The following is a 24,561-nucleotide window of genomic DNA, read 5'->3' as shown; positions in this document are numbered from 1 at the left end:
GAGTAATCAGTAGTATGGCCTGCGTCATCCTTCAATCTTGGTTGGGGTGAAGGACACAAGGAAAGGTGTGGTTCATGAACATGAGCCTCCAATGACGACTCAGTGCTTTTAATTTTTACAACTGAAGAAGAGGAGGCGATAGAGCTGGAGGCTGAGTCAGCAATGTAAGACAAAACTTTTTCCTGATGCTCTGGCTTTAAAAGGGGTTTGCCAACTCCTAGAAAACTAAGCGTTCGAGGCCTTATGTAGCCAGATGATGACGCAGGCTCAACACCTCCTGCATTCGGTCCTATTTTGCTCTTGCCACTACCATCAGATCCACCACCAACACCATCATTACCAGCTGCCAACCCCCGCCCAATTCCACGGCCTCTTCCACCAGCCTTCCTCATTTTTGGTAGAAATGTAGACAAAATCCAACAAACTATATAGTAATGTAAAACAAGGTACAAGGTGTCTATAGGACAGGGGAGATTTTGAATTTCTGCAGACACTTGTGGACACTGGACACTTTTGGATTGTGTGAGGCCCAATGAATATCTGAGCGCTATGTGACAGGCTCGATGGCACAGCTGTGACCTAAGTGACTAGAGGATAAGTGAGATTTTGAATCTCTGCACACACTTTTGGACACTGGACACTTTTGGATTGTGTGAGGACCACTGATATCTGAGCGCTATGTGACAGGCTCGATGGCACAGCTGTGACCTAAGTGACTAGAGGATAAGTGAGATTTTGAATCTCTGCACACACTTTTGGACACTGGACACTTTTGGATTGTGTGAGGCCCACTGATATCTGAGCGCTATGTGACAGGCTCGATGGCACAGCTGTGACCTAAGTGACTAGAGGATAAGTGAGATTTTGAATCTCTGCACACACTTTTGGACACTGGACACTTTTGGATTGTGTGAGGCCCACTGATATCTGAGCGCTATGTGACAGGCTTGATGGCACAGCTGTGACCTAAGTGACTAGAGGATAAGTGAGATTTTGAATCTCTGCACACACTTTTGGACACTGGACACTTTTGGATTGTGTGAGGCCCAATGAATATCTGAGCGCTATGTGACAGGCTCGATGGCACAGCTGTGACCTAAGTGACTAGAGGATAAGTGAGATTTTGAATCTCTGCACACACTTTTGGACACTGGACACTTTTGGATTGTGTGAGGCCCACTGATATCTGAGCGCTATGTGACAGGCTCGATGGCACAGCTTTGACCTAAGTGACTAGAGGATAAGGGAGATTGGATTGCTTTTAAAAAAGCAGTTTGCGGAGCAGTGGGTAAACAGCAATGCCAGCCTGTCAGGAAGCCTTAAAAGGCAGCCCAACAACCAACACCACTGATACACCACAATATAGCCTCCCCTTGCACTGCACACACAGTGACTGGTGTGTTGTGCAGGCCAAATTGCTATCAGCAGCAGAAGCAGTTTTTTTTTCTTCTCAGCAGGACAAAAAAAAAATATTGGGATTGCTTTTAAAAAAGCAGTTTGAGGCCCAATGAATATCTGAGCGCAATGTGACAGGCTCGATGGCACAGCTGTGACCAAAGTGACTAGAGGATAAGGGAGATTGGATTGCTTTTAAAAAAGAAGTTTGCGGAGCAGTGGGTAAACAGCAATGCCAGCCTGTCAGGAAGCCTTAGAAGGCAGCCCAACAACCAACACCACTGATACACCACTATATAGCCTCCCCTTGCACTGCACACACAGTGACTGGTGTGTTGTGCAGGCCAAATCGCTAGCAGCAGAAGCAGTTTTTTGGTCTTCTTCCCTGCCTAACGCTCTCCCTACAGAATCAGCAGCAACCTCTCCCTATACTGAGATCGGCAGAAGTAAGATGGCGGTCGGCGTGCACGCCCTTTTATACCCCCTGTGACGCCCACCAAAGCAAGCCAATCACTTGCATGCCCTTCTGAAAGATGGTGGTGACCCGTGCCTATGTCATCACGTTGCCCACAGTGTCCGTGGATCCTGATTGGCTGAAAAAGAGCGCAAAACAAACTTTTGAAACGTGACTTTGGCGCGTAAGTCGTCGACCTCGTGGCTGACCTCATCCTAGGGTCGGGTTTCGTTTCATGAAACCCGACTTTGCCAAAAGTCGGCGACTTTTGAATTTTTTCAACCCGTTTCGCTCAACTCTACTGTTGAGCCAACTCCAGCTAATGCTCTCGCTCTGCTTGGCATTCTGCCCCCTCTCACTCCTGCTCTGCTTGGCATTCTGCCGCCTCGCGCTTCTGCTCTGCTTGTGCCGCCTCTCGATCTGCCTGGCGCTCTGCTGCTTTCAGGAGGGCTGTGTAGGCTTCCTCGTGCCCTCGAGACTCGCCAGGGCAGCTTGAAAGAGGGCCTCTGATCTGAGCTGTCAGGGGAGAAGGGCAGCATGAGGGCAGGGTAATGCACTGGCAGTGAGACACTTGGGGAGCCTGGGCGGGACTCCCCCTGGTTTACCCATTCTTCAGAACTAGTACAGTCATTCTCCTAATTATGGGCTAGCTCCTCGGCCATCATTCTTGTCTGGCTTCAAGTGCTTGAATCCAGTCTTTTCAGCCCTCAGTCACGGACACAGCGGCACCCCGAGCACCCACACACCTCCAGTTCTTTGCACTCGGACTGTCTAGTGCTGAGCTGATCTTAAGACCCCAGCAGTAAAAGATACTGCTGCTAGTCCTTAGTGTCTGGGAGTAGGGATCCCATGCACACTATTATCTCAATCCCACTGCTCTGCCACCAATCTGTGACAGATCTCACAGGGGAAGGGGGTGTCAACTTAGCTCACCTCAGGGGAGGGGAGAGAAGGACTTAGCAGGGGTCAGCTCTCTGGAGCCACCACTTGCCCCAGGTCAGTCAGTGAAATGCACCGAGGGCAAATAGTCACCGGAAAGGCTTCCCTTATAGGTACGAGTTATTAAGGCGCTCCCAGTGAGGGTGGATATATATCACCAATCCAGTCTGGGGATCTATACATAAACCTCCCGGCCATCACTGCCAGAGTTCCTCACTTGCAAAGTACGGTGTTCTGCTACCAGTTCTTCGCTCGAAATAAGCCCTGTCTGACAACAGGCTTATATCAGGTCAGAATCCAACCCGAGTAGTAGCGTATAATATGACTAATCAAGCATTGCAGACGTGGGGGTTCATGTATCAAGATAAAAGAGCAGCCCAAGATTAATTTTATATTTAATCACCGATAATGCGCACTAGAAATATACAGGCATATACTGTAGATACAGAACAATATACAAGTATATAGTTAAGAGTGCACTACACAGGTAGGGTATAGATAGGTTTCAATTACTGTGTTATGTAGCATGTGACCACAGGGAGGTGATGCTAGATAAGTGGCCCAAATCTTAGTTACATGGTTTTACTGGCTGCGTCAGCTAACGTATCCTCCTGCCAGTAGAAAACTAAGTCCAAAATGAGGGACTGCCTTATATCTCCTAGGCTGTTCCCTCCCACACTGTGCTGTCACCCCTGAACTGGGCTGCCTCCCTCCTCACTAATCTGAGAATATGATTTTCTTTCCAGAATCGTGGATGACCAATAACTTTCTGCCCGAAGCTCTGAATGGGTCAGCGGCGCTGCCACTGGGTTTCGCTGGATTTTATCTGTGCATAGAGACTAAATATTCCTACCATATGTAATTCCTGGTAGCTATGCTTTATAACTCAATAAAGCAAAGTGCTACAGTTGGCTGCCGGGCAAGAATTCAATTTGACTGTAGCTGCAGAGAGCTCACACCCAGGTGCTAATTGGTGGGGACAGAGCTTCAAAGAGCTTTTTCCTGGATTTTTAATTAAAGAAAAGCATTGCGTTGCTTTTTATGACCTTGGGAAATGCATGCCAAGGGAGGGGGCCATTCCAGGAGTGCACGGAGATGTCCTGAACCTACAATCCAAAATGGATTCTCCCTCGTCCCTTACAGAAGGCCACAGCCCTGTTCCCATAATGGAGGAACAAACAGATATTACTACAGAACAGCAAAATGATTCTTTACAATTTGATGATCTTGTTGAAGCTGCTTCACACCTCTTTCCTATTCATCACATGCAATGTGTTGTGCACACGCTGCAGCTGGCAATAAGAGACAGTCTTCAAAAGGAACATGCTGGAACTCTGATTAGCAAAGTGAGGAAATTGGCTATTGCTGCAAGAACCTCTAAAATTGATTCGATCTTGAAGTGATGTACTGGAAAATGGACAATTGTGGTTCAAGCCACTCGGTGGGGCAGCACCTATTTAATGATTGAGCAATTGCTTGAGCTGAAACCTTTCCTTATAGATATGGCCAACCCTCAGGTAACACTACATGAAGGTCAATGGACACAGGTGGCTGAATTGAAGGAATTGCTTGATTACCCATTTACAGTGACTAAAAAGTTACAAGCTGAGGATTTAACTCCCAGATGGCCAACCCTCAGGTAACACTACATGAAGGTCAATGGACACAGGTGGCTGAATTGAAGGAATTGCTTGATCACCCATTTACAGTGACTAAAAAGTTACAAGCTGAGGATTTAACTCATGGCATTTTTATAAAGGAGTGGAAGAACTTGTTGTTTTGCCTGTCCCAAACAGGAGGTTTAATCGCAGATGGCATTGCTACCTCAATGAAATGGAGAGAGACACTGCTATTAGAAAATAAAATTCTTCTGGAAGCTGTTTATGTGGACCCGAGTCATCGTATATTGCAGGATGATCAACAGCTTACTAAAGGAAAAGAAGCTCTGATTGAGCAGTTAGGATGAGTGGGCAACAGGACGACCAAAAGAAAGAGGACTTGGGTCCTGCCCATGCTGCTGCTGCCGTTTCTTCATCCTCATCAGATGAGGAGTTTGAGTTCGAAAAGTATTTGGATGACATGGGGATTCCACTCCCATAGAAAACAGATTGACCATATTTCAGCAAGATTTTTCAATTGCTCTTAAAGAAGTAGAAGAGTTCAATTGTTCATCAAAACTGACTGTGCATGAGGCAATTCCTTTACACCCTGAAATGTTAGAGATGTTGCCCATGTGGTTACTGCTTTGCCACCAACTTAAGTTAGTGTAGCGAGGTTGTTCTCTAGCCTTAACATAATTAGGTCAAATTTGAGGTCATCTATGAAGAAGGATCTAATAGAGACGATACTATTTCTCAGAACAAATTCATAGACCGCACAAATGTTATTAAGTATGTTTTTGTTGAAAACTGTTTTTTTTCCACTTACTGCATAGTGTATAATAAATTGTAAATATGCAAAAAAATTGTGTTCTAAAGTTGTATTCCTATAAATATATTTTTTGTAAATGGATTGATTATTGTATCATAATAATTATTAAAAGCCTGATGTTACCATTTTACTACAGTAAATTAATCACTTAAACTTAAACATGAACCATGTATGAGCGAGTCGGAGTTGTGGAGTCGGAGTTGGCGTCGGAGTCTTTGTCATGGAAATTGAGGAGTCAGAGTAGGAGTCGGAGGATTGGCTTACCAACTCCACAGCCCTGTTGCGCAGTACACACTTGATTTCGTTTGGAACTTGTTTGTGCAGGGCAGGGATAGCCCACATGGAAAAGTTGTGGTGGCTGGAAACAATATACTGAGGGACAGTTACCGACATCAGTTTTTTAAAACTGTCTGTCTATATAAGCCAGAATGGCAGCATTTCAAAGGCACCTCTTTTTTTTAAGAATTTGGGGAATGGAAAGCTGAACACTACCAGCTACACTACACTAGGAGGAGGTTCAGATATTTCATGCTTTTCAAGGTGTGTACTTCACTGCACCTCGTGCCTGGAATTCAAATGACTCATCATACAAGTGGTGCTCAGGTTCAGAACATTTATGCCTCGCTTCAAGGTTTGATGACACAGAGTGCAAACCACCTGTCGCTTGTCGGCAGCACATTCCCTGAAGAAATGCCCTGCCAGGGAGCTTATTTGAGCTGTCTTTGGTAAACTTATTTCAGAGGTGCGGTGGGCAGTAGCAGCCGACGTACTGGCTAGGGACTGCCCGCTGTGCCTTTGCACCCTGTTCCCGCTTTTGCTGTGCTACTGTGACAGGATGACCAGCTCCTCTTCCTCCAAACTGCGCATGTCACATGGATGGCCTCTGCGCCATGTGGGGTCTAGGACCTCATCATACTACGCATAATCTTCCACTGACTCCTTAACACTTCCCTCCTTGCCAGTCTACACACTGCAGAAAGACGTTATGGTTGGCAACTGAGTTTCGTCATCATATGACATGTGCTGTGGTTGTCCACTGACCATGTGCACCAACCCTCCCACGTACTCATCTTCCAACTTAACAAGTGCTTGGGCATCAGTGCATGCAGTCTCTCCCACTTCTGTAGCATCAGGTATATGGGCCGTGGAACCCCCAGCCATTGAAGTAATCAAAAAGCAAAAGAGACTGCTGCATGACTAAGGATTCCGACTGCTTGGCTGATTTGCAAGGGGGTGAGGTGGAAGTTGGATGACCATGGTCCTCCCGTTCCAACTGTGCAGTTTCTGCACTGGACTGGAAGATAATGCAAAGGAAATAGAGCTACTCTCAGCCATCTAATATAACACCTTTATTATATCTTGTGGCTTCATCATTCGTGCAGCGGTATTCAGGCCAGCAAAAATACGCACCAGAGGAAGGTGTTGTATTTGAGCATGTAGCAGGTGCAGAACAACTATGTACTCTCCTTGCATCAGCTACACCACCACCATGATCAGCAAGTACATGAGCACAAACACAGGCATGTCCATTATTTGATGATCTCCTCATTTTTGGAAGTTTATTTTCTAAACACTACTTGCAAAGAGATGGTAGCAGAGTAGATTTATTTATTTGCAACAGTACTAGAAAAAATACAGAGTTCCTGAAAATTTACTTCTTTGATCTAGAAATGGCAAATAGATGGCTAGTACCAATTATTTATTTCTCAGACTACTAGAAAACACACACCAGTCCAGAGAAATTATTTTTGGGACCTAGAAATGGCAACTAGACGGCTAATGCGATATATTGATTTGCAAAACTACTAGAAAACACTTGAGCTTGTGGTACAATGTAAGGCTGCTGGCTGCTGTCTCCAGAGTGGAGCTATCACAAGGGGGCATTCTCTGCATCTGAAGGAGAGAAGGTTTTTCCACCAACATAGAAGAGGATTCTTTACTGTTAGGGCAGTGAGAATCTGGAATTCCTTGTCTGAGGAGGTGGTGATGGCGAACTCAGTCAAGGGGTTCAAGAGAGGCCTGGATATCTTCCTGAAGCATAACAATATTGTATCTTACAGTGATTAGGTTCATTAGAAGGATGTAGATCTGGGGATTTATTTTGACGGAATATAGGCTGAACTGGATGGACAAATGTCTTTTTTCGGCCATGCTAACTATGTTACTATGTAACACACACCGATCCTGAAAAATTATTTATTTGGCCTACTAATAAATGAGATGGCTAATGCCACGTATTCATTTCTCAAGCTACTAGAAAACACACATTGTTCCGGAAAAAATATTTCTTTGACCTACTAATGGCAATGAGATGGCTGATGCCAATTGTTTATTTCTCAGACTACTTAAAAACGCACACCATTCCTGAAAAATTATTTATTTGGCCTACTAATAGCAATGAGATGGGTAATGCAAATTATTTGTTTTTCAGACTACTAGATAACACACACCATTCCTGAAAAAATATTTTTTGGGTCTAGAAATGGCAAAGGGATGGCTGATGCCAATTGTTTATTTCCAAGACTACTAAAAAACACACACCAATCAAAAAAAAATATATCTTTGGCCTACAATTTTCAACGAGAGAGTTGAGTGATGACAATTATTTTTTCACCAGACTACTAGAAAACACACACCGGTAATGAAAAATTATTAATTTGGCCTGCTAATGACAATGAGATGGCTGATGCCAATTATTTATTTCTAAGACTGCTAGAAAACGTACAGTGGCTTAAAGTAACCGAACTCCCACAGGTGGAGGTTGCTGAGCACACACAGTGGCTTAAAGTACAGTATTCCCACAGGCAACGGGTGCAAACTACACACATCTGCTTAAAGGACTGTATTCCCACACACAGGGGTTTGCAGAGTTCACACAGTGGCTTAAAAGGACAGTACTCCCACAGGCAGGGGGGTGCAGAGTTCACACAGCAGCTTTTAGCACACTACTATCAAAGATATGTGTTGAAGAGTACACACAGGAATTTTTTGTAAAGTGTGCAGTCACTATCTGTCCCTCACTCCAGCTGCATCCTATCCATAGACTAATCATAGTGTAGTGGTGGCCGGCCTTTATACAATACCTGGCATGGATGTGATGGCTCCAGAAGTACCCACAATCTAAAAGCTTCAACAAGCTTTATTAGACTGGCGAACCCGAACAGGAATACAGACTTGCAAAAAAAGTTTGTGTTCAGGGTTCGGTACCGGAGACTAGGTGTCCGGTACGAACCCCAAACTTTTCAGTTCGGGTTCTCTCGTCCGTAATCAGGGTCACTGTATGTCTATAGAGTAGATAGGTAATTGTCCTGAACTGCAGATAAGAAGTTGCAGCTTTTAGCACAACCAGAAGATTCTATGTCTTACTGAATGTCTGGATAATTAAAATCCGCCATAATAAGGACAATATTATTATTTGCTACCTTTTTCATTTGTTGCACCATTTCATCCACTACCTATTTAGCTATATTAGGAGACTTGTAGCAAACTCCAATTAGCAGCTTTCCATTATTTCTATCCCCATGCATCTGCTGACTACATTGTCGCAGCATCCTCCAATGTCGTCATTGAGCACAGGTCTTAAATTGGATTTAACAAAAATACACACCCCTCCACCTGTAGTGCGAATATAAAAATGACTATTTTGAGTCCATATTGAAATATACAGAATGCATTCAAACCATTGCTTAGCTGCATTTCTGGTCAAACAGTTACAAACAAGACAATGCTCACAGTGACACAATCTTGAGAACTGTTGTTTCACAAACAGTTCTATGTTTATCTATGTTTGTTTGTCATTGTAAAACATTAAGGTTTACTTAACCTCTGTCTGTGGTGGGTTTATCTAAATCCTTGTGACTTTTATATTCTAAGGGTTTACGACTCATTGTCTGATGATTCCATGGTATCTGTTTCATCCAACCTTGAAATCTGGCCACTTGAAGGGTGGGATGAAACTAGAATTACACATAAGTGTAAATTACTATATAAGATCAGAGAAACATGAAGACAGAAGCAAAACTGAATACCTCTATGTGTACAGTGTTGATACCTGCATAACTGGGGACCCCGTGCAGTGTTGTGAATCTTCCAGGGGTTCTCTGTCTTGACGTTGCTTCTCTGATGTTCCAGAAACCACTGGAGCCATAGGCGGAGGAGGATATGACTTGGGGATGGGTGGACCTTTACTCCTGCAGCTTTTTGGTATAGTGGTGTAGATATTAAGCAAGAGTGATGTTGCTTTCAGAGTAAGAAGCACAGTATGTATGTGCCTGGTGGGTTACTGTGAGGAGGGTGGGGCTTATATAGAACAGGAAATCTGTTTCTCTCCCTCTTTCTTACACAGGATGAACAGGAGGAAGCATGTCTGCAGTTTCAGGGAGTATAATACTGGGGTTATCACATCACATTACAGATGATAGAGCACATTCACCTCAGACATCATGTACTAGTGTAGTATCAGCTCCTACATTAACCCCTTCCTGACATCCGACGTACTATCCCGTCCATGGGACCTGGGCCCCTATGCCCATGGATGGGATAGTACGTCTACCGCGATCAGCGGCGCCCACTTGGTGAGCGCCACTAATCGCGGCCTGGTGTCAGCTGATTATCACAGCTGACACCCGGCACAATGTGTCAGGGGCGGTCACGGACCGCCCCCCGACACGTTAACCCCTTCCATACCACGATCAAACATGATCGCGGTGTACCGGGGGTTAAAGGGAAGCATCGGCAGGGAGGGGGCTCCCTCCGTGCTTCCCTGAGCCCCCCACGGCAGCGCAATGTGCAGCGCTGCTGCGGGGGGCTCCTTTCCTGCAGGCCCCCGAATCCAAGATGGCGACGGGGGCCTTCGGGGGCATGCAGGAAGCTGGCTTCCTCAGTGCCTGCAAAGCGCAGGCATGAGGAAGCCTTCTGCACTGCCTGTGACAGATCGCTGATCTGTCACAGTGATCTGTGATGTGACAGATCAGCGATCTGTCACAGGACAGTGATGTCCCACCTGGGACTATTTAATAAAGTTAAAAAAAATAAAAAAAAGTGTTAAAATAATTTTAAAAAAATCGCCAAATAAATTAGGAAAAAAAAAAATATTCCCCCAATAAATCCATTTTTTGGAAATAAAAAAAAACAACAATAAAAGTACACATATTAGGTATCGCCGCATCCGTAACGACCCACCCTATAAAACTGTCCCATTAGTTAACTCCTTTAGTGAACCCTTTAAAAAATAAAAATAAAAAACGAAGCAAAAAATAATGTTTTATTATCATACTGCCAAACAAAAAGTGTAATAACGCATGATCAAAAAGACGCATATAAATATCCATGGTACCGCTGAAAACAACATCTTGTCCCGCAAAAAACGAGCCACCACACAGCATCATCAGCGAAAAAATAAAAAAGTTATAGCTCGCAGAATAAAGTGATGCAAAAATAATTATTTTTTATATAAAATAGTTTTCATTGCATAAAACCGACAAAACATAAAAAACGACCTAAATGAGGCATCGATGTAACCGTACTGACCAGAAGAATAAAACCGCTTTATCAATTTTATCACACGCGGAACGTTGTAAACGCACCCCCCCAAAAGAAATTCATGAAACGCTGGTTTTTGTTCGTTCTGCGTCCCAAAAATTGGAATAAAAAGCGATCAAAAAATGTCACGTGCCCAAAAATGGTACCAATAAAAACATCAACTCGTCCCGCAAATAATAAGACCTCACATGACTCGGTGTGTCAAAATACGGAAAAATTATAGCTCTCAATATGTGGTGATGCAAAAACTATTTTTACAATAAAAAGCGTCTTTTAGCGTGCGACAGCTGCCAAATATAAAAACTGCCATAAATAGTAAATCAAACCCCCCCGTTATCACCCCCTTAGGCTGGTTTCACATTTGCGTTTTTTTGCGCTTGAAAAAAACGCATACGTGCGCATGCGTTTTTCCCCCTATATTTAACATGGGTGCGCATACCTGCGCGCTGGCATGCGCACGTATGCGATTTTCATGCGCTGCGTTTTTTTGGGGTGTGCGTTTGTATTTCACAGACGCTACATGTTGCATTTTTTGGTCCTGGAAAAAAGCGCATGCGCACGTATGCGCACGTTTTGCGCTAAAAATAGCCATTATAGCCTATGGATGCGCATACGTGCGCACTGGCATGCGCATGTATGCGTTTTTTTAGCGCTGCGTTTTTTTGGTGGTGTCCACTTGTTGTACTAGTTCTAAACTTCTAAAGTCAAAAAAAAAAAGTCTATATAAAGGAGGTGCCTGCCAAAACTCTGCCACTACTACACTGACAGATTGGAGAGCAGACAGTCACCAAGGAACACATCTTCTATCAGCGCAAGAATGTGAGTATATTACATTATATGCCTGTCCTTTTAAATTATGTATGTACTAATGATTTTTATTATTTTTACATGCAGTATGTCTTCAGAATCCGAATATTCCCCATCGCGGCAGGAATTGGCGCAAGCAGACCGTGAGGTGATTATTTTCGTGCATCTGGTAAGTATATCTGCTGCTACTCCAAATCTCTTACGTTTTTTTCAACTTTTTTAAGACATCATCATCATCATCTTCTGCGGACGGGACTTCTGAGGGCGAAGAGCAGGAGCAGCGAAGCCAAGTCCCGGTGGTGATACGGAATGTATGTATCAAATGATTTGTAATGTTCTTTATTTTTTATCTTCTATTTTTACTCTTTTTTATGTTTCTTTTTTTTGTAACTTTTTATTCAATTTAAATTTGATTATTCTAATGAATGTGTTTTGTCTAGGTTCCACAACGGGATGAAGACGTCTACCTAGATAATGAGCAGCTCATCAGCCTGGTCCAGGAGCGTGCGCCATTGTGGGACAGCCGTGACCGGCTGTACAAGGACAATGTAGTGACCCGGCGGCTATGGAATGAGGTGGCCGCAGAGTTGATGGATGGCTGGGACAGCGCCACAGCATCCTCCAAAAAAGGCGTTTAGTGAGTATTTCCCTGCTCTGTATTGTGCCGCAGTGACTGTTGTCCTTGACGGCACTGTTGGGTTTCGTGCTAGGTATATTCTAGCAGGAAACCCAACAGTGTCATCGGGCTCTACAGTGACTGCTTTGAGTATTGTATTGCTATATTGTGCCGCAGTGACTGTTGTCCTTGACGGCACTGTTGGGTTTCGTGCTAGGTATATTCTAGCAGGAAACCCAACAGTGTCATCGGGCTCTACAGTGACTGCTTTGAGTATTGTATTGCTATATTGTGCCGCAGTGACTGTTGTCCTTGACGGCACTGTTGGGTTTCATGCTAGGTATATTCTAGCAGGAAACCCAACACTGTCATCGGGCTCTACAGTGACTGCTTTGAGTATTGTATTGCTATATTGTGCCGCAGTGACTGTTGTCCTTGACGGCACTGTTGGGTTTCGTGCTAGGTATATTCTAGCAGGAAACCCAACAGTGTCATCAGGCTCTACAGTGACTGCTTTGAGTATTGTATTGCTATATTGTGCCGCAGTGACTGTTGTCCTTGACGGCACTGTTTTTTTTTTCCCAACAGTGGACAAAGTCCGAACACGTTGGCGTTCGATCAAGGACCGCTTCAACAGTGATGTTCGTGCTGAGGGCCAGGTTCGCAGTGGATCTGCGTCAAGGACCAGAACTAGGTACCGTCACTATCACGCGTTGCAGTTCCTAAGACCGGTCCTTGCCACGAGATCGTAAGTATTATAAATTTTGGGTTTTTATTTTTATTAATCTGTGTTTTTCTAATCCACAGCTGATGCTTCTTGTAAAGGCATGGTAGTAATGATTTTCCTTTCTTCCACAGCACCTGGAGCAGCACCCTGCAACCTGGCCCTGGAGCGGTCCTTCCTCGGACGTCCTCTGACCCGTCCCAGCCATCCGACAGCCAGGAAGCACCTTGCAGGTCAGCCACACACACAGCTGGTGACCAGGAAGCTGGGCCATCAGGTGTTCCCCTGTCCCAGGTCTCTGCCACTGGTTATGCGGGCACTACCCGCCAGCGGCAGAGGGCCTTGGACAGGAATGTCTTGCCCGAGTTTATGCATTTGAGCGAGGCCTTTAATTCCAGCCTCAAGTCGCTGTCCGACAGAGTTGAAAGCGGTTTTGCACTCATGGAACGTGGTTTTAACCACTTTGAACACCGCTTCAATTCTGTAGAACAGCGCCTTGACCGTCTGGAGGCCGACCTCAACAGACCAGCACACCATTTTTTTAGTAAGATTGAAAAGGGCATGGCGGAACACCTTAGTCCTGAGCAACAGCTGAATGTGCTGCAGGCCTGCAACAATGCTTTCTTGCAGGCTATGCAGCATAATCGGTACGGTCAGCAGTCAGTGGTGTCATTTCCACCTGTGCCACCATTGACTCACTTCACCTCACTACCGACTTGTGCTGCATACCACTGCACGGACACCTCTATTCAAAGCCAGGACACCCACCGTTACACCACCACAAGTCTGAGTGCAGCTGGTCACTTCACCGACACCACCATGGCAAGCGCTGCTCCTGTCTGGAGCACCACCGCCACTCCCATGCATGCGTGGAGCTCAGCCACCACAAGGCAAACATGGAACAGCCCTGCCGCTACAACAACATGTAGTAGCCCTGACACCACCACTCCGCAAACCTGGACTATCACTGCAGCCACCAGTCCTCCTGCAAGGACGAGCACTGCCAACCAAGAGCAGCAGCAGCCACCTCAGCAGCAGCAGCCACCTCAGCAGCAGCCACCTCAGCAGCAGCCACCTCAGCAGCAGCAGCAGCCACCTCAGCAGCAGCAGCAGCCACCCCAGCAGACGGGGGACCTACACTCAATATTTGCCCCAAGTTCAAGGCGAAATCAGCCACCTCAGCAGCAGCAGCCACCTCAGCAGCAGCAGCAGCCACCCCAGCAGACGGGGGACCTACACTCAATATTTGCCCCAAGTTCAAGGCGAAATCAATCAAGGCAGGCATTGGGCCAAAGTCGGTCCAGGCACACAAGCCTACGGCGACATGCCATTACAACAAATGTACCTGAACAGATTTCCTCTCCTCCAAGTGTTCCTAGTTTAATTCCCTTAACTGGACTACCTTCCCCCACAAGTTTTGTTGCCCCTTCCCCTCAAACACCGTCTTCAACTGCAAGTGTTGCATATTCCCTGCACACCCCCAAATTGAAACCATCTGCCCCCAAACGCCGGAAAAAATAATTTTTTGGTTTATTTTTGTGATTAAAAATAAATTTACATTTGTGGTTCACCATTACAAAGTTTCATTAATGTTGTTTGCGCCGCTCACACACACTGATGGGTAAATACATGTTAAAAACCAACCCAAGGCCTAGTATAGTCATATGTGAAATAACACGGACTAGTATAGTCATACCAAGGCCTAGTGTAATAACTCGAGTTTTACCAACTTGGATCTGGTTTCATGAAAAACAAACTGTTGAAACTTGTCTAAAAAATAAGTTTCTTTCTTAAAAAGTTTCACCAGTTTGTTTTTTGTGAAACAAGATTCTAGTTGGTAAAAATAGAGTTATTACAGTAGGCCTTGGTATGACTATACTAGGCCGTGGTATTTCACATATGACTATACTAGTAGGCCCAAGGCCTACTATACTCATATTTGAAATACCACGGCCTAGTATAGTCATTCCAAGGCCTAGTGTAATAACTCTAGTTTTACCAACTAGAATCTGGTTTCATGAAAAACAAACTGTTGAAACTTGTCAAGTTTCACCAGTTTGTTTTTCGTGAAACAAGCTCCTAGTTGGTAAATATCGAGTTATTACAGTAGGCCTTGGTATGACTATACTAGGCCGTGGTATTTCACATATGACTATACTAGTAGGCCCAAGGCCTACTATACTCATATTTGAAATACCACGGCCTAGTATAGTCATTCCAAGGCCTAGTGTAATAACTCTAGTTTTACCAACTTGAATCTGGTTTCATGAAAAACAAACTGTTGAAACTTGTCAAGTTTCACCAGTTTGTTTTTCGTGAAACAAGCTCCTAGTTGGTAAAAATCGAGTTATTACAGTAGGCCTTGGTATGACTATACTAGGCCGTGGTATTTCACATATGACTATACTAGTAGGCCCAAGGCCTACTATACTCATATTTGAAATACCATGGCCTAGTATAGTCATTCCAAGGCCTAGTGTAATAACTCTAGAAACTTGTCTATTTCTATACTACAAGTTGGAATTGAGCTGATTACATTCATCCACTCAATGCTGACTTGTATTCCCCATTGACTTTCATTGGGGTTGGGTTTTGAAAAAATCACATACTTTTTTTTCAACTAGTTGGACAATTTTCTCTTGCAAAAAATTGGTTTACTTATTCATGGCCTGCATCTTTGCTCGTTCCAATATATTTCACGCAGACTAGCAATGCTGCATTTTAACTCATATGTGTATTTACCTGCCCAGGTGTGTGAACATCAAAAAATTCAGTTATACATGGGAAGTTTTTTATTTAATTGGAGTTTAAAAAATATAGTGCACTCAGTAATGGTATCAAATAAGGTTTTTTATTACCATAAACAAACAAAAACATTACACCATTTCATCTTGCCAGTGCACCCGTCCTTCATCAGAAATAAAGTAGGCAGCAAATTGGTCCCTCATTTGGCCAACTTCAACGGATGACCTGAGAGTGTGCTGAGTGAATTCAGGCAATGGGTTAGGAGCATCATCGTCCAGTTCAAAGATCGGGTGCTCTTTAGCCATCACAAAGTTATGTAGAACCACACAGGCCTTCACCACCTCATCGACTGTTTCAAGTTTAAGATTAATGGCCGTGCCCAGAATTCGCCATCTGGAGACAAGAATCCCAAAAGCACACTCGACAGTTCTTCTGGCCCTGGTCAGCCTGTAATTAAATATTTTTTTGGTGTGGTCCAAGTCCCGGCTGGAGTAGGGTTTCAGTAAGTTTCCGCACATTTGAAAAGCCTCATCGCCAACCATTACAAAGGGCAGTGGTGGAGCTTCGGTGTGAGGAAGAGGCCGTGGCATAGGGAAATTAAATTGGTTGCCATACAACCTCCGGCCCATGTCTGAGTTTTTAAAAGCCTGTGAGTCATTACCACGGCCAAATGCTCCAATGTCCACTGCTACAAACATACATACGGCATCCGCAATAGCCATGAGTACTATTGAAAAGTACTTTTTGTAATTATAGTACTCAGATCCCATTCTTTTGGGTTTGATGATCCGTATGTGTTTACCATCAACAGCTCCCAAACAGTTGGGAAAATTGCATACTGTCCAGAATTTGTCAGCAATTTCCATCCACTTTTCAGCGGTGGGCAGGGGCATAAATTCTGGACAAAGAACATTCCAGAGAGCCCGGCAGGTGTCAGCAACAATTCCACACAAGGTAGAGATTCCAATACGGTACTGGAAGTGTAGTGAAGATAGGGTTTCTCCAGTCGCCAGGAATCTGTGAACAGACAAAGAAGTAAAATTAATATTTATGTATATTATTTTAAAAAACTATAAAATAAAATATTAGTACATTCACGAAAACTAATTACCCAAGGTTTTGAATACTAAATTTAAAAAAAAAACATCAGACCGCACCCCTTGGTTTTTAAATATTACATACCATAATGTCACCAGTAGCCGTTCCTCAGGAGGAATCGCACGACGGAGCTGTGTGTCCTGTCTCCGGATGGATTGTTGGACACGAGCAAGCAAATCCCTGAAACTTTCTTGGGACATCCGGATATAATCTGTAAATTTCTCCGGGTTTGCCTGGAGCTCGCTGTAGAGGGTGTGGTATGCCCCACGGCTCTCCCGGAGTTCAACAATCGGATGTATCCACATACGCCGCCGCTGCCGTCTTCGCTGCCTCTCTCTCTTCCTTTGTTCATGGCAAGCAACTGCATACGCCTGAGCCATCGCGATGTCCAAATCCAAGTTGAAGTGAAAACTCTTCCAGCGCAGATCCATGGTCACGAGAAGAATCAAGCAAATGTGAAGAATACTGTAGACAGGGTCTATATATTAACATACCACACCCACAATGAAGTCCCATTGGTCTTGTGTGTTGTTGAATGTTTTTTTTTTCTTTTTTGGGGGGTTTTTCAAAAATCTGTAAAAAAACGCAAACGCACAAAAAACGCATACAAACGCACAAAAACGCTGCGTTTTTTTCCTGCATGCGCATAAAAATGCTTGAAAAAAACGCAGCAGTTGTATGCTTTTGTATGCGTTTTTTCAATGCGTTTTTTTGCGGGAAAAACGCGCTGCAAAAAAAAGCAAGTGTGAAACTAGCCTTAGGTAGGGAAAAATAAAAAAAATGTATTTATTTCCATTTTTCCATTAGGGTTAGGGTTAGGGCTAGGGTTAGGGTTAGGGTTAGGGGAGGGTTAGGTGTTGTGAGTTCATTTTCCCCTTCACCACTCAGGCCCGATGAACTCCCTCTGCTGGTTAAGAAAGGTAGTGAGCCTGATTATCAAACATCTGAGACTAATGATGATGACTGGCTGAGTGGAGTTACTGACTGGATATAAGGCCGCCGACGCCCTTCTGCCCTGCGGGTGATTTCTCTGTGGGATCCTTGGAGACCAGTGTGAATTCCTGCTCTTCTAAAGCTAAGTTTTCTGCTATGCCTTTTGCACTTTTGCATTGACTTTGTTTTGCTTTGTTTTTCTGGATTTCTGCTATTCCCTGCTGGGTGAGCTGAATTCCTTTAGCTCTGTCTTCAGAAAATACCTGAGTGCTGATTTAGTTTTTGAAGCCTAGCTGCTTCAGGGCCTTTTTCCATTTCAGCCTGTTGGCTTTGTCTTTTATAGGGTTTTGGCAGATTGCAGACAGCAGCTTTCCTATCCTGTCCTATTTTTAGTTAGCTTGGGCCCCATTGTTTGCTCAGCCTATCTTTCTATCTGTGTGAGTGTTTTTTCATCTTGTTTCACCGTCATTATATGTTGGGGGCTGCCTTTTACTTTGGGGTCTGCTCTGGGGCAGTTTAGATTTCCTTTTCTGTCTTTAGGCTATTTAGTTCCCCGGCTGTGATGGAGGGGTCTAGGGCACCGTAGGAACCCCCCACAGCTACTGCTAGTTGTGTTGTTAGGTTCAGGGGTCTGCAATCTGATAGTTGCCAACTTCTCTGGTTTTCTGGACGTAGCTTCTATTTTTGTGTCTGCCTCCTATGGTGACTCTCTCCATAACAGTTAGGGTTAGGGCTAGGGCTAGGGTTAGGGTTAGGGCTAGGGTTAGGGCTAGGGTTAGGGCTGAGATTAGGGTTAGGGGTGTGTTGGGGTTCGGGTTGGAGTTAGAATTGGGGGTTTCCACTGTTTGGGCACATCAGGGGCTCTCCAAATGCAACATGGCATCTGATCTCAATTCCAGCCAATTCTGAGTTGAAAAAGTCAAATGGTGCACCTTCCCTTCCAAGCTCTGCCATGCGCCCAAACTGTGTTTTACCCCACATGTAGGGTATCAGCCTACTCAGGACAAATTGCAAAACAATTTTTGGGGTCCAATTTCTCCTGTTACCCTTAGGAAAATAAAAAATTGGGGGCAAAAATATCATTTTTGTGGAAAAAAAATGATTTTTTTATTTTCACGTCCGAGCGTTATAAACTTCTGTGAAGCACTTGAGGGTTCAAAGTGCTCACCACACATCTAGATAAGTTCCGTGGGGGGGTCTAGTGTCCAAAATGGGGTCACTTGTGGGGAGTTTCAATAGTTTAGGTACATCAGGGGCTCTCCAAACGGACATGACACCCGCAGACCATTCCATCAAAGTCTGCATTCCAAAACGTCACTGCTTCCCTTCCGAGCCCCGACGTGTGTCCATACAGTAGTTTTCTCCCACATATGGGGTGTCAGCGTACTCAGGACAAATTGGACAACAACTTTTGGGGTCCAATTTCTCCTGTTACCCTTGGGAAAATGAAAAAATTGGGGACTAATTGATCATGTTTGTGGAAAAAATACGATTTTTTTATTTTCATGCCCGGGCATTATAAACTTCTGTGAAGCCCTTGGGGGTTCAAAGTGCTCACCACACATCTAGATAAGTTCCTTAGGGGGTCTCGTTTCCAAAATGGTGTCATTTGTGGGGGGGGGGTTTCCACTGTTTAGGTACATTAGGGGCTCTCCAAAGGCAACATGACACCCGCAGACCATTCCATCAAAGTCTGCATTCCAAAACGTCACTACTTCCCTTCCGAGCCCTGACGTGTGTCCATACAGTAGTTTTCTCCCACATATGGGGTGTCATCGTACTCAGGACAAATTGGACAACAACTTTTGGGGTCCAATTTCTCCTGTTACCCTTGGGAAAATGAAAAAATTGGGGACTAATTGATCATGTTTGTGGAAAAAATACGATTTTTTTATTTTCATGTCCGGGCATTATAAACTTCTGTGAAGCCCTTGGGGGTTCAAAGTGCTCACCACACATCTAGATAAGTTCCTTAGGGGGTCTAGCTTACAAAATGGTGTCATTTGTGGGGGGGGTTCCACTGTTTAGGTACATCAGGGGTTTTCCAATTGCGACATGGTGTCCGATCTCAATTCCAGCCAAAAACGTCAAATGGCGCTGCTTCCCTTCCGAGCTCTGCCATGCGCCCAAATAGTGGTTTACCCCCACATGTGGGGTATCAGCGTACTCAGGACAAATTGCACAATAACTTTTAGGGTCCTGTTACCCTTGGAAAAATAAGAATTGAGGGTGAAAAGATCATTTTTGTGGAAAAAATATGATTTTTTAATTGTACGGCTTTATGTTATAAACTTCTGTGAAGCCCATGGGGGTTCAAAGTTCTCACCACACATCTAGATAAGTTCCTTAGGGGGTCTAGTTTCTAAAATGGTGTCATTTGTGGGGGTTTCCACTGTTTTGGTACATCAGGAGTTTTCCAATCGCGACATGGTGTCCGATCTCAATTCCAGCCAAAAACGTCAAATGGCGCTGCTTCCCTTCCGAGCTCTGCCATGCGCCCAAATAGTGGTTTACCCCCACATGTGGGGTATCAGCGTACTCAGGACAAATTGCACAATAACTTTTAGGTCCTGTTACCCTTGGAAAAATAAGAATTGAGGGTGAAAAGATCATTTTTGTGGAAAAAATATGATTTTTTAATTGTACAGCTGTATGTTATAAACTTCTGTGAAGCCCTTGGGGGTTCAAAGTTCTCACCACACATCTAGATAAGTTCCTTATGGGGTCTAGATTCCTAAATTGTGTCATTTGTGGGGGGTTTCCACTGTTTTGGTACATCAGGGGTTTTCCAATCGCGACATGATGTCCGATCTCAATTCAAGCCAAAAACGTCAAATGGCGCTGCTTCCCTTCCGAGCTCTGCCATGCGCCCAAATAGTGGTTTACCCCCACATGTGGGGTATCAGCGTACTCAGGACAAATTGCACAATAACTTTTAGGGTCCTGTTACCCTTGGGAAAATTAAAATTGGGGTGAAAACATCATTTTTGTGGAAAAAATATGATTTTTTAATTGTACCGCTGTACGTTATAAACTTCTGTAAAGCCCTTGTGGGTTCAAAGTTCTCACCACATATCTAGATAAGTTCCTTGGGTCTAGTTGCCAAAATGGGGTCACTTGTAGGGGGTTTCCACTGTTTAGGTACATCAGGGACTCTCCAAACGTGACATGGCGTCCAATCTGAATTCCAGCCAATTTTGCATTGAAAAAGTCAAACGGCACTCCTTCCATTCTGAGCTCTGCCATGCGCCGAAACAGTCATCCCCCCCCACATATAAGGTATCAGCGTACTCAGGACAAATTGCACAATAACTTTTGCAGTCCAATTTCTCCTGTTACCCTTGGTAAAATAAAAAAAATTGAACCTGAAGTATTTTTTTATGAAAAAAAGTTAGATGTTCATTTTTTTTTAAATATTCAAAAAAATTCCTGTGACGCACCTAAAGGGTTAATAAACTTCTTGAATGTGCTTTTGAGCACCTTAAGGGGTGCAGTTTTTAGAATGGTGTCACTTTTGGGTATTTTCTATTATATAGACCCCTCAAAGTGGCTTCAAATGTGTTGTAAAAATGAGAAATCGCTGGTCAACTTTTAACCCTTATAATTTCCTAACAAAAAAAAATTATGGTTCCAAAATTGTGCTGATGTAAAGTAAACATGTGGGAGATGTTTGTTATCAAGTTTATTGTGTGCCGTATCTCTGTGATTTAAGGGCATAAAAATTAAAAGTTGGAAAATTGCAAAATTTTCAAAATTTTCACCAAATTTCCGTTTTTCTCACAAATAAACGCAAGTTATTTGAATGAAATTTTACCACTAACATGAAGTACAATATGTCACGAGAAAACAATGTCAGAATCACCGGGATCCATGGAAGCGTTCCAGAGTTATGACCTCGTAAAGGTACAGTGGTCAGAATTGTAAAAATTGGCCCGGTCATGAACGTGCAAACCACCCTTGGGGGTGAAGGGGTTAAGTATGGGATCAATATTGCCTCAGAAATTCATGTAGCTGCCATGTCCTTCATGTGCATGCTACATTTTCCTCACAGACTGAGACAACTTCTGTGTGACCTCCCTACAGACATGTTTGATATACTACTCTGCATTCACCTCAGACACTGTGTAGTGTGTACTAGTGTAGTATCAATTCCTACATGATATCTGGGATCAAGATTACCTCAGAAATTCATGTAGCTGCCATGTTCCCTCACTTATTGCAGAGGCAGCTTTTGTGTGTCCTCCCTGCAGACATTTCTGATATACCATATTACTGCTGTATTATACAGAGTCTTCATGAGTTCTGGGTTTATGTATGATAGGACAGAGCAGGGACACATACAGTGTCTTCCATTACTATGGTGGAGCTGGGCAGTCACATGTATTAGTGAGAGGAGCAGTCGGGGGATGGTATATGTATGATGATGAGAGGCTGCACTTCATGTTAGTGCACTGTATATTGACCCTGCTGTGTGCTTATTATCCCCCTTCCCAGTCATGGAGTCTGATGATCTGTATGTGACCTCATCTCTGTTACATACTGTGAGGCTGGGTGTGCAGATCCAGTGTAACCAGGTTACTCACTATATGTGGTATATGTGTAAAGGCTCTATTTCTGTGCTGTATACTTAACCTGTACCACAGGTCTGTATACATGATATCACTCCTCACTCTGCTATATACGGATCATGCTGTGTAAAGACATCCTGTGTCTCCAGGTTATTTTCCTGGCTGTACATATAACCTGGACATGACTTCCAGTTTAGTGCTTTATTTCTGTAGCAATTGCTGCCTTTATTCCTCTTATGTTACATGCTGTCCTGCCGGATATATCCATCCTCTTTCTGTATATTGTCTCCCTCGTATGTTGCAAGATCAGAGTATACCTACCAAGAGCTTATTTTATATTACCTAAGATGGTTGATAGCACAGGCCTGAATGGATTATGTTTTATTGTGTGTAAAATAAATAATCGTGGAGTAACTCGGCACATTTGAGTGGGCACTAATAACAGCACATGGCGGCCAGTGAGTGGGCACTCCTAGTGTGAGGCTGCACATTGCTCTGGAGGACACATCATGGGCCCAGTTTTCAGCCCTGTCTCTCGTCTATTGTAAGTGTATGTAGTAGAGTGACTGACTGGGATACAGAACTTGCAGTTTTCTGCTCACACACCTATGGCTGCAGGCAGCTTATATTAGACCTACATATTTCTTACCATTTATGCGCAGCTGGTGATTAGAGTCTGTCTGTATCTGCTGTAGAGGAGCAGGCGGCTTCTCATTTATTGTTACAGCATATAACACAGCATTGCCATCTCTGTCTATTTCTGGACCTTACAATGGGATATTTTCCATTATTAACCTGTTGTATACCTTGGTTGTAAACCTGCATGGTTTTCACCCTCACTTATCCGACATCTTGTGCGCTTGGAGGGGTCCTTGAAGTTGGTTAAGTATGGTCTGGGGGATCCAATGGAATATGGTTTCCTCCTTTTGGAATTTAATATGGTTCTGGATCTGGTGAAAGGTGGAGGGGAGTTTCGGTAAGGGTTTGCCGGATCCCCAGGAAATTCAAGTGAACATTGGAACCCTTGTGGTTATGGTGCTCCTGAGCTAGTGGGGTAATGGCTGGGAGTAATTGTTGGTACATTTTATGTTCACTTTATGTTTGGTAATCACCAGATTTTGGGAGCTTCAAGGACTCCTACCAGCGTGCTAATATTATTTATGCTTTGATTTTTTATTGTATGTTTGTTTTAATAAAGGAGTGAATAATAATAATAAAAAAAAAAAAAAAAAAAGGGATCGGTGTATACCCACCAAGTGCTTATTTTATATTACTTAAGATGGCGGATAGCACAGGCCTGAGTGGATTACCTGGAGCTTGGTGGTTGGGGGGCTCCTTGAAGTTGGTTAGAAATTGTTCTGGGGGATCCAGTGGGACATGGATTCCTCTTTTTGGAAGTTAATATCGTTCTGGACCTGGTGAAATGTGGAGGGGAGTTTTGGCAAGGGTTTGTTGGATCCCCAGGAAATTCAAGTGAACATTGGAACCCTTGTGGCTATGGTGCTCCCAAGCTAGTGGGGTAATGGCTGGGAGTAATTGTTGGTTCATTTTATGTTTGGTAATCACCAGATTTGGGTGCTTCAAGGACTCCCCCCAGTGTGTTAATGTTATTTATGCTTTGATGTTTATTTTATGTTTATTTTAATAAGAACATGAATTAAAAATGTAAAAAACAAAAAAATAAAAAAACAAAACAAAACAGTTAATTGTTTTCCTTTTAGTGGGTCCTTGAAGTTACATATAAATTGGTCAGTAGGGGTAACCATATCAAGTATGGACCTCTGGTTTGGGGTGGGGGTGTTCATCACAGTATGACCCCCTGGGTTTGGAAGGGTAACCATTTCAGGTATGGCACCCTGGTTTTGAGGGGTAATCGTCTCAGGTATGGCCCCCTGGTGTGGAGGGTAACCATCTCGTGTATGGCCACCTGGTGTGGAGCGGGTAACCATCTCGGGTATGGCCCCCTGGTATGGACGGGTGACCATCACGGTAAGACCCCCTGGTCTCCAGAAGCATTTATATTTTATAGGACCCTGTTAGGGTAAAGTCATGGCAATCATATTTTGCATGCTACAGAATAAATTGGCTCCTCTGAGCCAGGAACAGCGGCTGGAGGGGAGAAGAGAACAAAGTAGGCATGCTTTTCAATATAATCTATAGCCTCAAGGACCCTCTCTTATTTTTTCATATGACTTAAGAATGCCGAGGCATGGTTTTTGACTGTTTATATTGACCAAACCATGTTTCTTTCTAGGTTGTCATCTGGACAATGCAGTTATCTAGTGCATGAAACTGAAGAGCAATGTACCTA

General features: G+C 43.9%; 1 protein-coding gene across 1 annotated transcript in view; it reads right to left on the bottom strand.

Moving 5' to 3' along the window:
• Positions 1–2,204: 2,204 nt before the first annotated feature.
• The window catches only part of LOC141089299 (ecto-ADP-ribosyltransferase 5-like), a 63,625-nt gene continuing 41,268 nt past the window's right edge, over positions 2,205–24,561 (bottom strand). The window contains exon 4 of the mRNA XM_073575623.1: positions 2,205–2,365. Within this exon, the coding sequence (XP_073431724.1) occupies positions 2,205–2,365 (161 nt within the window). The remainder of the gene's footprint in view (positions 2,366–24,561) is intronic.

Source organism: Dendrobates tinctorius, unplaced genomic scaffold (assembly GCF_039654945.1).
Source record: "Dendrobates tinctorius isolate UK_male_01 unplaced genomic scaffold, ASM3965494v1 ptg000008l, whole genome shotgun sequence".
Lineage (NCBI taxonomy): Eukaryota > Metazoa > Chordata > Amphibia > Anura > Dendrobatidae > Dendrobates > Dendrobates tinctorius.
Note: the sequence above shows the minus strand (reverse complement) of the source record. Positions and strands in the feature narration are given on the sequence as shown.